Source organism: Lolium rigidum, chromosome 7 (genome assembly GCF_022539505.1).
Source record: "Lolium rigidum isolate FL_2022 chromosome 7, APGP_CSIRO_Lrig_0.1, whole genome shotgun sequence".
Taxonomy (NCBI): Eukaryota; Viridiplantae; Streptophyta; class Magnoliopsida; order Poales; family Poaceae; genus Lolium; species Lolium rigidum.
Window position 1 is genome coordinate 301,924,599 of NC_061514.1, and position 14,992 is coordinate 301,939,590.

At 44.0% G+C, this 14,992-nt stretch overlaps 1 protein-coding gene across 1 annotated transcript; it reads right to left on the bottom strand.

The window, feature by feature from the left end:
- Nucleotides 1-10,582: 10,582 nt before the first annotated feature.
- Nucleotides 10,583-10,963, bottom strand: LOC124670270. Its single transcript, XM_047206772.1, has one exon. It carries the CDS (start codon nt 10,961-10,963, stop codon nt 10,658-10,660), a length of 306 nt encoding a protein of 101 aa, XP_047062728.1. The 3' UTR covers nt 10,583-10,657.
- Between the last annotated feature and the right edge of the window lie 4,029 nt (nt 10,964-14,992).

A 14,992-nucleotide genomic window follows, 5' to 3' on the forward strand; every position in this document is an offset into this window, starting at 1 on the left:
CTACATCCTTGAATTTGTTCATCAGTTCGGTGAGGTTTGCAGGCTGAGGGTTCCGGGGAAACAAAGAACTATAAATCATAGCCAGAGTGTTACCGAAGAAATCGCGGAACTCCCGGACTTGAGCAGCGCGATCCTGGAAGCGAACAATTCATTGAGTGCGGTCCTCGGTCGCCCAGAAGTCACTACCGCTTTGTCTGGCAAGCCGGAGAAGAACCTCAACTCGCGCATCAACCCGCTGGTCTTCAGTAACAACATCGATAAAGGAACCTAGAGTCGACCAAGAAAAACAAGATATGAGAAAACATACAAGGAATGTCGAGGAAAAAAAGAAAGATGCAGCGCAACACACTCGCCATATCTTGACTTCCTTCAGTCACCAGGTCAAGCATGTAATCCTCACGGCTGGTAGCCCACAAAGCCTCGGCTACCACAGTTTCCTTTAACTCCAGAGCTTCCTGAGCTTGTCGAAGAGCAGCTTTCTCACGCTCGGAGGATTTGTGGGATTGGTCCATAATAGTGATAACTTGTTTTTTCATGGCTTGGAGCCGCCGTCGAAGTTCAGCCAGCTCCTGCTGGACTGAGTCAGCACACGAAGAATCGTCCAAGGAAACATCAGTAGGTGTTCGTGTAGAGCGAGACGCGACAGGTGAAGCATCGGAAGGTCCAGCAGCCTCGGTATAGTTATAAAAAATGAACTAGAAAAAGAAATATCGACATCAATCATTCAAGAAGGATCACTTTTTCATTAATAGTGGAGATATTTACATAAGCGGGGTCCCTTACAAAAGTTGACACCTAGCGAGTCGATATAGATAGTCGTAGATCACAAAGAAAGCGGCAACTACAAAAGGAAAAAGAAAAAACATAGGGACATGTTGGTCTCCTTGACCTCCGTCCTGGCAGTGCTAGTGGATGCAGCAGGCTTTGGGTTCAGGAAGGCGAGGATTTTTTTTGAGTGGGGCTTGGCAGCCTTCACCAGAGTCTTCCACTTCTCCTTGTTCATCCCCTTGGGGCTACCAACCTTCGCGCAGTCAACATCCTGCTGGCCGTCGGCCACCAAGGCAATGGTTCCTTCGACTCCAACCTTCAAGTTGTCCTGCCGATAGACCAAGGCAGGATCGTCCTTACCCAAGAAGCATTGAACGAGCTCAGAAAAATCTGTGGTTGCGTGTTCTTTGGGAAGAAGTGGGGGAAGAGTCGTTTAAATGTGGCACGAGCATTGGAAATATTGGTGCGCGCCAGATCGCCATGCAACTCGAGGATTGAAAAGGTGTCGAGAAGTCGATCCTCGACCCCCTCGTGCAAGGTAAAATCTTCACCCATCCTTCCTGCTGGAGCGAAGCATGGGTCCATCAATATTCAGAGAAGCAAATCAAGATAAACACAAGGACAGGCGAGGGAAAAAACTTACTAACAAATCTCCGATTCTGGGTGTCGAACCGATCCACTATGGCATTCTCACGCTCGATCTGCTGAGCAATCTTGTCGCTCAAGGCATTTTCAGCATTTTGAAGTCTCTGACGGAGATCCCCAAGAGTAGCGGCGTCTTTTTCGGCTTTCTCGCAAGCCTTTTCGCTGAGCTCTAGCTTACCCGCAAGTGTGTAGCGCGTTCCTCGGCCCGGCGGAGCGCCTATGAAAAGATAGACAAAGAGAAAAGACCACTAATCAGAAATAAGGGACAGGCGCTAGGTGAAGAAAGTGAGTCACTAAAGACAAGGCAGGTTTTACCTCTCAAATTGTCGGCTTCATCACGGAACCCAATAAACTGGGTTCCAAGGTTGATGAGATGCTTCATCAGAGGCTGTAAATAGTAAATGACGGGAAGCAAGTTCAGAAGAGGCAAAACTCGTCAAACGGTCAAAGAAACCGACGGTAAGAGAAAAATAGACGAGTAATACAAAACAGCGAGTCAAAGAAAAAGAAGACTTACATCGTCCAAAGAAGGAGTAGAGGAACTCCCCGCAACAATCTCATGACTATCGCCAGCCCCAATCCTTGCTTTCTTTGCCAAGGGGACTCGGGGCCTGGCCATAGGAGTCGACGTTTCCACGTTCTGTTGAGGGGGAAGCGAAGATCCCGCAGCAGTGCGGTGTTCTTCAGAAAGAACCACGGTATTAGACGTGCTCCTCGGAGCCGTACCATGAACCGCAGGTTCTTATTTTTCTTCCTCTTCGGAGCTGTCAATATAGAAAAATGTGCATTCCGAAGAAAAAGGAGTTAGATTAAACAGAAAAATAAAGTGACTCACGAGCTAACAGCGCCAGCGTCATCATAGGGGTCAAAGGCACCCTCTTCCTCAGGCGAAGTTTCTTCGGCAGTCGATTCAGTAGCCTTGGAGGTGCCGGAATCTTCAACATCATCTCTCTTCCTCTTGCGCCCAGGAGAAACGGTGAGAGGAGGAGAGATGGAGCGGCTAGAGTTAGAATGTTCCGACTCAGTCTCTTTTTCGGAGGACGCCGCGGATTTTCGAGACCCCGCGACTTCACTCTCAGGACGAGACGTTTATTGCGAGTCGTCGGTGACAACGGCTCGTTCATCTACCACTACACCTTCAGGGAGTGGGGGAAGAGAAAAGAGAATTGGATGGTTCTGTGCAGCATTAAGTAAAGGCAGGAAAGTAAGAACACGAGAAAATGCGACAGCAGTCGATAAACATAGATAAAGTTTTAACCAAAGGAGATACTTACTTCGGGAAGAGTGTGGGAGGCGCTGTATGGCTCCACGCGGCAAGAGGAAGGAATCTCGTGTTTCTTGCTCAAGGAGGAAAAACGTCGGATGAGCTTCTCCAAGTCTTTCACAGAGAGATCCTTGGACAAGCGGTTAACATCTTTCTCGCCGGAGTACATCCAAAGGGGTATTTTTGCGAGCCTGCCGAGGCTGCACCCTGATCCTGAGGAAGTAAGCAGTTAATTGAACACCCGAGAGTTCCTCTCCATTGGTGTTCTGGAGCTGATGGATGCGCCTCATCAGGGCTTCAGTGGTCGTCTTTTCTTCGGCAGTGACCTCTACGTCCCAAGATCGGCGCCTGAGAATTTCTTCGGCAGCTTCAAAGGGAGCAATGCCATATTCCTGGGAGTTTTCGTACTCGTCCTGGATGTACAACCATCTTTTGCGCCACCCTTGGACAGAGTCGGGGAATTTGATGTCAAAATAGTCAATTTCGGGTTGGACGCAGATGCAAACGCCGCCCACATTGTAGACGATGTTGCGGGAATTGTTGCGCCGGAGGTAGAAAATGCGCTTCCACAAGCCCCAGTGAGGATGGGTGCCGAGGAAGCACTCGCACAAAGTAGTAAAAATAGAGATGTGGAGGATGGAGTTTGGGGTCAGCTGGTGTAGCTGGATCCCGTAGAGAAAGAGAAGACCACGAAGGAATTCGTGGATAGGGGTGGAGAGACCACGAATGAGGTGGTCAATGAAAGTTACCCGATATCCGATAGGAGGACGCGGGAAGCTCTCGTCGCCAGGAAAGATCAGCGAGTCCTGCTTCTTCAGCAGGCCAAGCTTCTTGAGCGTCCTTTGATCCTGGTTGGAGATCTTGGAGTGCTCCCATCGAGAGACCTCAGCCTTGTCCATCGAAGCGTTGGTGCCCGGAGCTATGGGCTTCGTCAGCTTCGTGCGCGGCGGCATGGGGGAGCGCTTTGGTGGAACAGCGGAGCGAAAGAGAGCGAGGGATTGAGGAGCTCAGAGGAATAGCAATGGCGGAAGCAGAGAGAGGAAGAAGATGTGCGACGCGGCGAAGGGGAAAAAGGAAGAAGATGCGGTGACTTTATAGCAATGAGTTGATCCATCTCGCCGTTGGATAAAAAGGAGATGCATTTTAAGCCTTACGCGTGTCCACAAGGGCAGAATGGTATTTTCAGCGTGAAGTTACTCGACGGGAGTTACTGCGCGCGTGCCGGAAATTACGGATGACGTGTGCCCCCCACTTGCGCAACGTGTCAATGGCGCAGAACTTTGGGCCCACGTATCAGTGCAGTGACAGGAGCCGTGTTTTCCCGAGGAGATAATCGTGGCAATCGTCAGCAATGACATCGTCAAAAAGAGAAAACTTCGAGTGGTTTCATCCAAGATAGCGACAAAGGAAATTAGAGTGGTCCAACAAAGAAACTTCGAGAGCCCATGACCAAATCCGAGATTTGTTCATATGCTCGGGGGCTACTCTTATTAAAAGTATTGTTCATACTTCTGATAAGAGATGAAGCCGAAAGAAAAAATATAGAGTTGGTTATAGTAGCAAAGGCTGAGCCTACAACCAAGTATAAATACTTTCCTGTAGCCTCGGGGGCTACTCCCATCGGGAGCGCTGGTCGCGCACCCGATGAAAATAAAAAAGAAAGAAAAATAGCGACAAGTCCAAAAATATAGAAGGTATAAGCACTACGAGTTGAGCCAATACTCAAGTGCAAGCACTCGTCTGTAGCCTCGGGGGCTACTCCCATCGGGAGCGCTTGTCGCGCACCCGATAAAACATGAGAAGCGGAAGGAAAAACCAGATGGCAAGACAAAAGATAAAGCGAGAAATCATTGTCGTACATCTTCGAGTTACATATAACTTGCCATGTACTCCCATCGGGAGATCAAGATATTATCATCAGCATCTCGAAAAAATTAGCAAATCCAGCAGCCGAGAAAGGCACTCGACAATAAGTTCCCAGAGCGCGACAATAAATTCTGGATGCCATAATATTTTACGAAGGTGAGTCCCCAGGATCCGTCCTCAGAGGCGTGGTATCGCACCCGAATGTGCTCTACTACTTTATCCGTGTCAACAGACGCGAAGAAAAATCCTAGCGGACGCGTTAGGTACTCGATAAACTATGACTGGATGGTAAGATCTTAAGCGGTACACATCGAATTACGCCAGTATACCGAGGTCGAGTCTAGGGACTTGACCCGTAAGTATGGTTTCGCGGGTTTGCCACAAGAGCAGTTAATTGGTACTTGATCCGTCAGATGAACCAACCCCATCTACCATTATCCCTAGGCAAAATATAAATATTTTAGAGAAAATGTGTGGTAACTCGAAAATTATTAATTGACTTTACGATGGAGATTTTACTCGACTCTACCATTCAAGCAAAATTTCGGGGGCTACTGACATAGGCATCCCGAATGGGCCTGCCGAAGAAGGTACCCGGGGATTACTGAAGGCACATGACCCGAAGATTACAAAGTCCGGTAGCCCAATAAAACGTCGATATGGAAGATGGAGATAGATTAGGAATAATGAGATTTGTAATTGTACGGTACGAACTCAAAGAGTCTCTCACTGTTTTGTAACTTGTACGATACGAAAGCCTCGGCTCCACCTCCTATATAAGGGGGAGCCGAGGGAGAAAGAAAGGATCGATTCATTGTCAACACAAACCCTAGTTTTTAGCAGTCGAGCACCTTTTCGGCTGAAACCTTCGAGATCTACTTGCCCTCTACTTTCCGCGAAACCCTATAATACAACCTGTATGCATTGACAAGTTAATCTCATGTCACTACTTGCGAGACAAATATACGAAATTGGAATACAATAATAATTATGAAAAACCCTTCACAAAATAAGCTACCTCTTAGGGAGTTCTGTGTCTTAGGGCAAATAAGCTAGATCATGACCTCAAGTATGACATAGTTTGCCGGAACGAGTCCATATTGCGTACATGGCGGGAAGATATATTTTTAAGTTTTCCATTCCTAGCCATGAAAACCTATTTTTCATTTTCCTAGCGCCGAAAACAAGGTTTTTTTATGAAGTAGCTACAAGAAAATGAATTTGCAATGGCACGAAACCTACACACAAAAATAGAGAACAGTTCTGCAACAAGGTTTACATACCTCGCAACACGTTTTTCATTTTTAGGTCCACGGCGTGTTGTTTTATCAGAGGTATGATGTCGGTTTTGTGTGGTTCCCTCCGGTGTCTCTCGCAACACGCGTTCTTGCAAAAAGTCATTCCGGTGGGTCCTAAATTGAGCAAAATTCTCTTAAAAAAATCAGAAAAAGGAGAACGTTCACGTGGTGTCATTTTAGGTGACCTGCTTGCGAGAAAAAAAATCAAACTTGAATACGTCAATTATTCCGAAAAAACATTCATGAAATGCCCTACCACCTACGGAATTGTATGACTTATATGTCAAACCAGCTAGGTTATGACCAACGGACATGCATAGTTTTTCGGAAAAATATCATATTGCGCACATCCGTGTGCCCTGTGATAGGAATCAATGCTTTGTGAGGGGTTTTACCATCATGGCCACGGAATGCCCGATTTCCATTTTGTGAAGCGGATACAAGGGGCGCAAACTACGCCTGAGGGAAACCTATGCACAACGTTATAAGAACACCTATAATACGCGTTCCACACGCCTGCTTCACGCACTAGGTCTCCGGAAATCCATAGGATCCTCCACCGTCTCCCGCAGATTTCACTGGAATCGGGCCAAATTTGAACTAAGCGTCTACTTTCCATTGCTCCGAAATGTGTTATTTTATTTTCCTTTTTTTTCAGTTTCGCGCGGGGCCCAATGATTTGGACTTTAATAGGTTGAAAAGAGACATACAACCTTCGCAAGAACTCGTGACGCAAGCAATATCAAGAAAATGAAGATGGCTTACGTATTGCAGATTATAGAAAAAATCTGAAAAATTCTTCCTCTCTGTTACAACTTACTACTCCCTCTGGTTTAATTCACATAGTACTTTACTGGCATGCCATTCATTTTCTTGTTTTTTTTTTCGAAAAGGGGCGGAGCCCAGCCTCTGCATCAAAATGATGCATACGGCCTTTATTAATAAAGCGAAGTTCAGCATTACTATAGCAGTTTTACAACATATAGCAGGTAAGGTTGAGACAAGTATCAACCATTTAAAAATGAAAAACAGAATCATCTTAAACATCTTGGAGTCTACTAGTGTGCCGCCACCCAGTAGCCTGGAAAAAGAAGTCATGAGTAACCCGTTAGCAACGGTTGCACCCAATAGCCATATTCTCCCGCTGATCTTCCGGTAGAAGCAGCGCCCATTGCTGAATCCAGTGAGTTGCACGTCGGATTACCTGCAAAAAGTTAGTTCCCGTTTCTCTGTTAAAGATAATGTCATTTCTAGTTGTCCATATAGACCAACATACAGCTGAAATGCCAATCCGTATTCTTTCTTTATCCTGTTTATTAACTCCATTAAGCCAATTCCCAAACATATTGGTAACATTAGCCGGAGGAGGCAAATTATAAGTTAAATATATCATACGCCAAATAATCTTAACAAAAGGACTATCTATAAAGAGGTGTTGTAGAGTTTCTGATTCATTACAAAAACAACATTTTGTACACCCTTTCCAATTCCTTTTAATCAAGTTATCCTTAGTCAGTAATACTTTGCTATTGAGAAACCACATGAAGATCTTGATTTTTAACGGAATTTTTAACTTCGACAAATACTTCCGTAGAAAGATTGTATGCCCCTGCATCAAGTCAAGGTACATTGATTTAACTGAAAAGATACCAGAATCATTAAGTTTCCACACAAACTTATCCGAATTATTTGATAACCGCACTTGTATGAGGCGTTGACATAGGTGCAGCCACTGGGTCCATTTTTGATCATTCAGATTTCGTCGGAAAGTTATGTTAATCGGAGATTGTGCTAACACAGTAGCCACCGATTTTTTTTTTGCTGCACTATATTATATAAAGATGGATATTGTTGGACCAACGGGGTGTTCCCTAACCAAGTATCCTCCCAAAAACGGACTGAATCCCAGGTACCAATTTTAAAAAAACCTCTACTAAAGAAATCATTCTTAACTTTCATAAGACCTTTCCAAAAAGGGGAGTCAGTAGGTTTACTTTCTACTTGTGCCAACGTATGATTTTTCAAATATTTATTAGATAAAATTTGTTGCCACATTCCCTCCTCAGTGAGAATTTTGAACAACCATTTACTTAACAGGCACTTGTTTTTTAATTCAAGGACCTCAATACCTAGCCCTCCTTGGTCTTTGGGTCTACAAACCATAATCCACTTTGTAAGTCTATATTTTTTCTTTGTTTCATCTGTTTGCCAAAAGAAGCCAGAGCGATAGAAATCCAATCGCTTTCTCACTCCCACCGGTATTTCAAGAAAAGAGAGCATAAACATTGAAAGACTTGTCAAAACGGAGTTGATTAACACTAATCGATCACCATAAGAAAGTAATTTGCTACGCCAACAACCTAGCTTAGCACCAAATCGACTTTCTACAGGATTCCACTCGGCATTTCTAAGCTTCCGATGATGAACTGGTATCCCCAGATATCTAATTGGTAAAGCTCCAACCTCACAACCAAATATCTATCTATATTCATATTCCTTTTCTTTAGCCTTCCCAAAACAGAAGATTTCACTCTTATGGAAATTTATTTTCAGACCAGATAATTGTTCAAACATAGAAAGTATTAGTTTCATGTTAATAGCCTTTTCAATGTCATTTTCTAAAAACAAAATGGTATCATCGGCGTATTGGAGAATCGAAACTCCCCCTCCACCAAATGAGGGATGAGGCCTCCTACTTGACCCTCCTCTTTTGCTCGTGCTATCATGATTGCTAACACATCAGCCACTATATTGAAGAGAATAGGCGAGAAAGGATCACTTGTCTCAACCCTTTTCTAGTTTGGAAATTATGGCCAATGTCATCATTGACCCTAATTCCGACACTTCCCCTCTGGACGAATTGTTTGATAAAATCGCAGCACATTGGATCAAAACCCTTCATCCGCAACACTTGTTGGAGAAAGGGCCATTTGACTTTATCATAAGCCTTCTCAAAATCTATCTTAAAAAGAACCCCATCCATCTTTTTTCGGTTAATTTCATGAGTAGCTTCGTGTAACACCACAACCCCCTCTAGGATATGGCGGCCGGGCATGAAGGCCGTTTGGGTTGGTTTGATAACCTTATGAATTAAACCGGAAGTTCTAATAGTCGCCACTTTAGTAAATATTTTGAAACTCACATTGAGTAAACAAATTGGTCTATACTGCTGGATTTGAACTGCATTTTTTTCTTTGGTAGCAAAGTGATGACTCCAAAATTTAGTTTATAAAGAGGCAGCTCTCCCTTATGGAATTCTGTGAACAAAGCCATAAAATCATGCTTAATTACATTCCAAAAGTGTTGATAAAACTCCGCTGGAAAACCATCAGGCCCCGGGGATTTATTATGTTCCATCTGGGAGATAGCCTCAAAGACTTCCTCCTCGGTGAAAGGTGCTATCAGCAGATCGTTCTCTTGTTGTGTTAATTGTGGTATATCTGTAACACGCTCCTCCATCAAAGAGAAGGAGTTCGGCTCAGGCTCCCCAAACAATTTCTTGTAAAATTCGGTTATGTAGGTTTTCAAATTTTCATCTCCTACAATTGTTCCTTCATCTTGTTCCAACTGAAATATTTTTTTCTTTCTATGCTTACCATTCGCAATTAGGTGAAAATACTTCGTGTTATTACCCCCCTCTTGTACATGTTTAACTTTCGCCCTTTGAGCCCATTTTTGCTCCTCATCACGACGAAGTTTGTTTAAACAATCATGTGCCAATTTCAGATTTTCCCTTTGCAAAGTTGACAGTGGAATAGACTCAGCCTGTATATCCAAACTATCAATAATACTTAATAAACGTTATTTTTCCTTTTTATATTTTCCACTCAGATTTTTCGCCCATCCTCTCAAATAACGCCTTAAGTGTCTGATTTTTTGTTGCCATGTATGAATCGGTGAGGTCCCCTGGGGCACAGATGCCCATTCAGCTGGAACCATTTCATAAAAACCTTCCTGTTGTAACCAAGACAACTCAAAGGAGAAACGTGGTTTATTACCCCCTGTGTGCATTTTGTCCGGAATCAATTAACAAAGGTGTATGATCCGAACCAGGTGTATGATCCGAACCAGCACGTGTAAGTGCTCTGACAGTAACTAGAGGGAATTTTTGTTCCCATTCAACACTCGCCAAAACCCTATCTAACTTTTCATAAGTTGGATTTGTTCTCCTACTAGCCCACGTAAATTGCCTCCCAGTAAGAGCAATCTCTTTTAGGTTTAAATTTTCGATGATGGCATTGAAGACAAAAGACCAGTGAGGGTTGAAATTGTTATTACTTTTATCCTCTCTCCTTCTCAAAATATTAAAATCCCAGGCTAATAGCCAAGACAAAAGGCCATTCATTTTCTTGTGGTAGTATTACATAAGGTTGCCCGCACAACACATAAGGATATGCTGGTGCACCATTAGGGCAAGGCAAAACATAGTGACAAATAAAATATTATTAAACAGTTTCAACATTAACTAAAGCAAGACAGGGAATATCCATAATATTAGAATAACCATATATAATTACTGTGCGCCAGCGTACAACTTTATTATTACAGTGGTACAAATAAGAAGACACACATATACGTATTTATTTTCCAGCAATATATGTGGCAATGTCATTGTACACGTGACTTGCTGCATATATAGGCTGTCATTAACATCTTATTATCAACGTAACACAAACGCCCCCCAGCAATACGTTTCATGCCAGGGACATGTGTATGAGGAGTTTAAACATACATTATTAGAACTCACGAAACTCAAATAAACTGTGTGCACATGTGGACGCAGACCTGGCAGCATGTTGAAGCTTCAAACATCAGTCTACTTATTAGCCTGTGGTGCTGGGTCGCTGGAACCTTCAGCATTGCACTTGCAGTCGTTCTTCAGGACGCATTCGACGAAGCAGGTCTTGACCTCATCACCATCACCACCAGCTAATATGCACTTTCCGGCACATGCACAGTTCTTGGAGCAGATGCAGGCAGTGGCACCAGGAACCTTGTCCGTCTTGTCGATGCAGATATCCTTCTTATGTGAGGGATCTGGTTCCGCATTAGCAGCGACGACGAGCACAATGGCCAGCATCATGGCAATGGCAATCATCTTCACCTGAGCACCAGAAGCCATTGTTGCTAACTTTGAGACTGTTCTTGAGTATGTATGTGTATTTGCTTGTTATAAGCTGTGGGCTGTTGATGCATGTATTGCTCCAGACCTTTGGTATTTATAGAAGCTTGGAGAGCAAAACGTATGACACGCCCTTTCTAGCTTCTCCACGTACACAAAAAGAAGGAAGAAATATAAATACCTCATCGTTCATTCCAGACCGCACATATATGCAGCACCTATCCGGTTATCCCTGGAACTTAATTCAAGGACGTTAAAGAAAGAAGTGAACAGGAATTAATCAGACAATGCTGATGCAGATGCACACATGTATGTACGTCCACAACCTAAAAAACTGAAATCAGCTTTAATCCTTTAACTAGCCTGTGGAAAAAAAATCCTGCCTCTCAATGGGGGCATATTCTTTGACATTCAGACGACGGCCGGTGAAGCAGCTGGCAGCGGGGAGATCCCAATGGCTATCGATCTGGACCCCTTGGCGCGGCGCAGCTGAGAGTGGTAGTGGTCGGCGGGCCCTGTTGCCCCTCCCCACGGGTGGTACTCGCCTCCTTTATGTTGGTTACAATTTGATCAGGTGATGGGAGTTGGCGGCAGCGGCCTCGTCAACGAGTTAGTGGCTTTGTGGTGGCCCCCTCCTCTACCGGGGGTGGTCGGCCGGATGCTTTGGTGGTGAGTGGGGTGGTACATCCACCGGTGAAACCATGTCCCACTTCGGTCTGACCATTGCGGTCTGCTTTCACTTTAATCCAGTTGCTTTTCCGACGGAAACTGCAGACCCAGGTATCTCAGGTCGGACAATGGTGGCGTAGTTGGTGTCACTCTCCCTCGCGAGAGCATTGTTTTTGTGAGCAACAGCTGGACGGTGGTGCTACAAGATCTATCAGGAGCTATGCGGAGCTATACCTTGAAGATGGACCAGCGGTTGATGGAGGTGACGGTTTCTGAAGCGAGAGCATGGGGTGCTCGCGGAGGATCTTCTACGCGGGTCATGTCCACTTGTTTCACCATAGGACGAGTCAACGATGCCCCCGGTGCTTTTTTTTTGCTGATGGGGCGTTAGTTTTTTTTAGGGCAAAGGCTGTGAGGACATGTCTCTTCACCCATTGCTGGGTTTGTAGCTGTTGTGTGGTGGCTTCGGGTTTTGTGTTGTAATTTCTTCAGCATACCTCTGTTTAATAAAATCTAAATAAAGGTCGTATGCATCACTTGTATGCAGGCTATGCTCCCTTCTCGAAAAAAGCTGGATATGTTACTACTAGTGCAGAGCGACAAATTGGATAGAGGCAAAAAGACTCGCTGGTAACATTTTTACTGTCCCGTCACCACTTTAATTTCACTGATATGGGCACCTTAAACAAATGATTCATAAATCATTGCCCACTTGAACACGCAGTCATTGGTCAAGAAAATGCACCAGTGCCTTTGGTGACATATATAACTACCAACAAATCGAGACAACACAATCCGATGTTATTGATTCAAACTAAAAACAAAATATGTGCATCATGTGCTTTATAGTATCTATGAGAATACCAGTCCGAGCTTTTTCATCTTCCGGCTTGATACATCATCGTCGACTCCTCTATCTTGATAAGAAATTAGAAAATTATCTTCAAATGCATATGTAAACATGGTTAACCAAAGCAAACTTTATAGGTCTTTTCTGGATTTAAAAATTACACTTGTGAACTGTCAAAATAATTTCATTGAGACGTTTTTTGGCGGAAAATTTCCATCCAATCAAATATTTTGAGACAATTCAATTGTTTCTGTGTGGTGCACTAAACAATTCTTATCCTAGTTTATCCAAAGGGTACAATTAAGGAATGATGTAAATCAAATAGGTCCTAAACATCAATTATTGGATCACAGACAGTTGATGTCTCAACGTATAAGTGTACTGTATTTCATATTTTAGATGATATTTATAACAAATTTACATATTATCATAATTTTTATTACTTTAGATTTTCATAATTAAATAATTAGTTTATGAGGATAATATATGTAAATAACTAAGACTGATGTATTATATAATTTTCCTTATGGTCCTAAGGTGGAGTAGTGTTTTATAGAAGAGATGAAGCTGCATGTGATCCACGCCCGCTGTTGTCGTCATGCACCTAGACATGAATGCAATTTTTTAATTATATCCCCATGCTTACAAGCTATCAAACAAAAGATATATTATGATGATACCTACAGCTGGACCGGGAAATGGACGAAAAATCCTATCCCTAATAAGTAAGAGACAAAATGTTACGCTCTCAGAAATTGTCGACATGGCACATAGTTAATTTCTTCCCGACACGTATATGTGTGCATTTATATCAACCATACATTGCTATGAAGAATATTTCATTAATAGACAAAATAATGATATATATGTCTCTTTCTTTCTTTCCAAAAATGCATTTTATAATTTGTGTTCGTTGTTTTTTTTTTTTTTGATGTAAGAACACTTATATTATAAAGCAAACAGGCCGCCTCATTAAAAACCTTCTAGTCCCCTTAGGTACCCTGGTAAGGAAAAGAGTGCGTAAGAAACCTGCTGCCGAGAGATTACACAGTGTTCATACAATCCGCAGTGATCAGATCCCGAACGCAGTCAGGGACTGAGTCACTCATACAACCCGAAAAGCCAGACTTTCCTAAATGTGCTAGAACATGAGCAACACTATTCTGACTCCGATCTATTTTAGCTAAGGAGACGTCGCTAGAAATCTTCAACAGTTCACGAGCTTCTAAAATCGTGGTCCAATCCAGAGCATGCACCACCGTATCATCCATTATCACCTGCACCGCCCAAGAACAATCAGACTCCAAAGAGGCAGGCCACCGACGGATTGCCGTCAGGTGTCGGAGACCTTCTAGACATGCAATAACCTCCGCCTCTTGTGCACTTGCACAGCCAGTAATTGGCTTCCAATCAGCAAGGATAGGATGCCCCAAATGGTCGCGGATAATGATACCAACGCCAGCTAGTTTTGACATAGAATCCCACCCTGCATCAACATTAACTTTGATAGAGCCAAATGGCGGTGGCGACCAGGACAGCGCCTTAATCGCCTCATCCCCAACCCCTGTAAAAGAGCGGTGGTAATTCACTAAATACGGTACAGAGGCTGAGACCGATGCCTTTCCATCCCCATGCACAATATTGTTTCGATGGTGCCAGACCCGCCACAAAAGGAAGAGAATTTTAGGCCGTTGATCCTTAGTGGCATTGCTCAGGAGCGTGAAGATCCATTCATCATGATTCACTTCAAAGGCTGACTCATCCGGGAGTGACCAGTGTGCTCGCAGCTCGTAACGTAGAGCCCGAGCCAGGGTACATGCAATCAGAGCATGGTGGGAGTCTTCGGCCTTACAGCCGCATAGCGAGCATGTCGGATTCACCGAAGCAATACGCCGGCTTAGATTCTGTTTAGTTCCCAGAGAGTCCGATGCAACCTTCCAGGCAAAGATCCTGAGCTTCGGCGGAACAGCAGCTTTCCAAACAAGGTCCCAAATTTTCCGTTCACCCATAGGTTCGGCACTTGATTGTCCGCCAGAGAGAGAGGACAGCCTAGCCTGCAGCCCAATCCGATATGCAGATCGGACACTGAAAATGCCAGTGTGCTCCCCAGTCCATGCTACAAAATCATCAGTCGCACGAGCAGGTAACTTGATACCGAGAATTATTTCAGCGTCATGTGGCAGGCAACACTCGCGGACAGCAGCTTCATCCCACATTCTGGTTTCTTGGTTTATGAGCTCCGACACCCACTTGCGACGCGAGAGATGTCGTCTCCCATCCAATTTAAGAGCTCCCGGCCTGGGAATCCAATTATCCCGAAAAATTTTAACACTCGAACCTGTACCAATTCGCCATATAATACCTTCTTTCAGCAGGTCAAGACCATGCACAATACCCTGCCAAGTTTGAGACTGATTTTGGATGAAAGCCGTATCCAACAGATGGCCAGAGGGATAGTATCTAGCTTTGAGCACCCTCGCACATAGACTATCAGGAAACTGGATCAGCCG

Excerpts from the sequence above, each read along its gene's own strand:
- LOC124670270 (XM_047206772.1), bottom strand. The coding sequence starts at position 10,963 with ATGGCTTCTGGTGCTCAGGTGAAGATGATTGCCATTGCCATGATGCTG.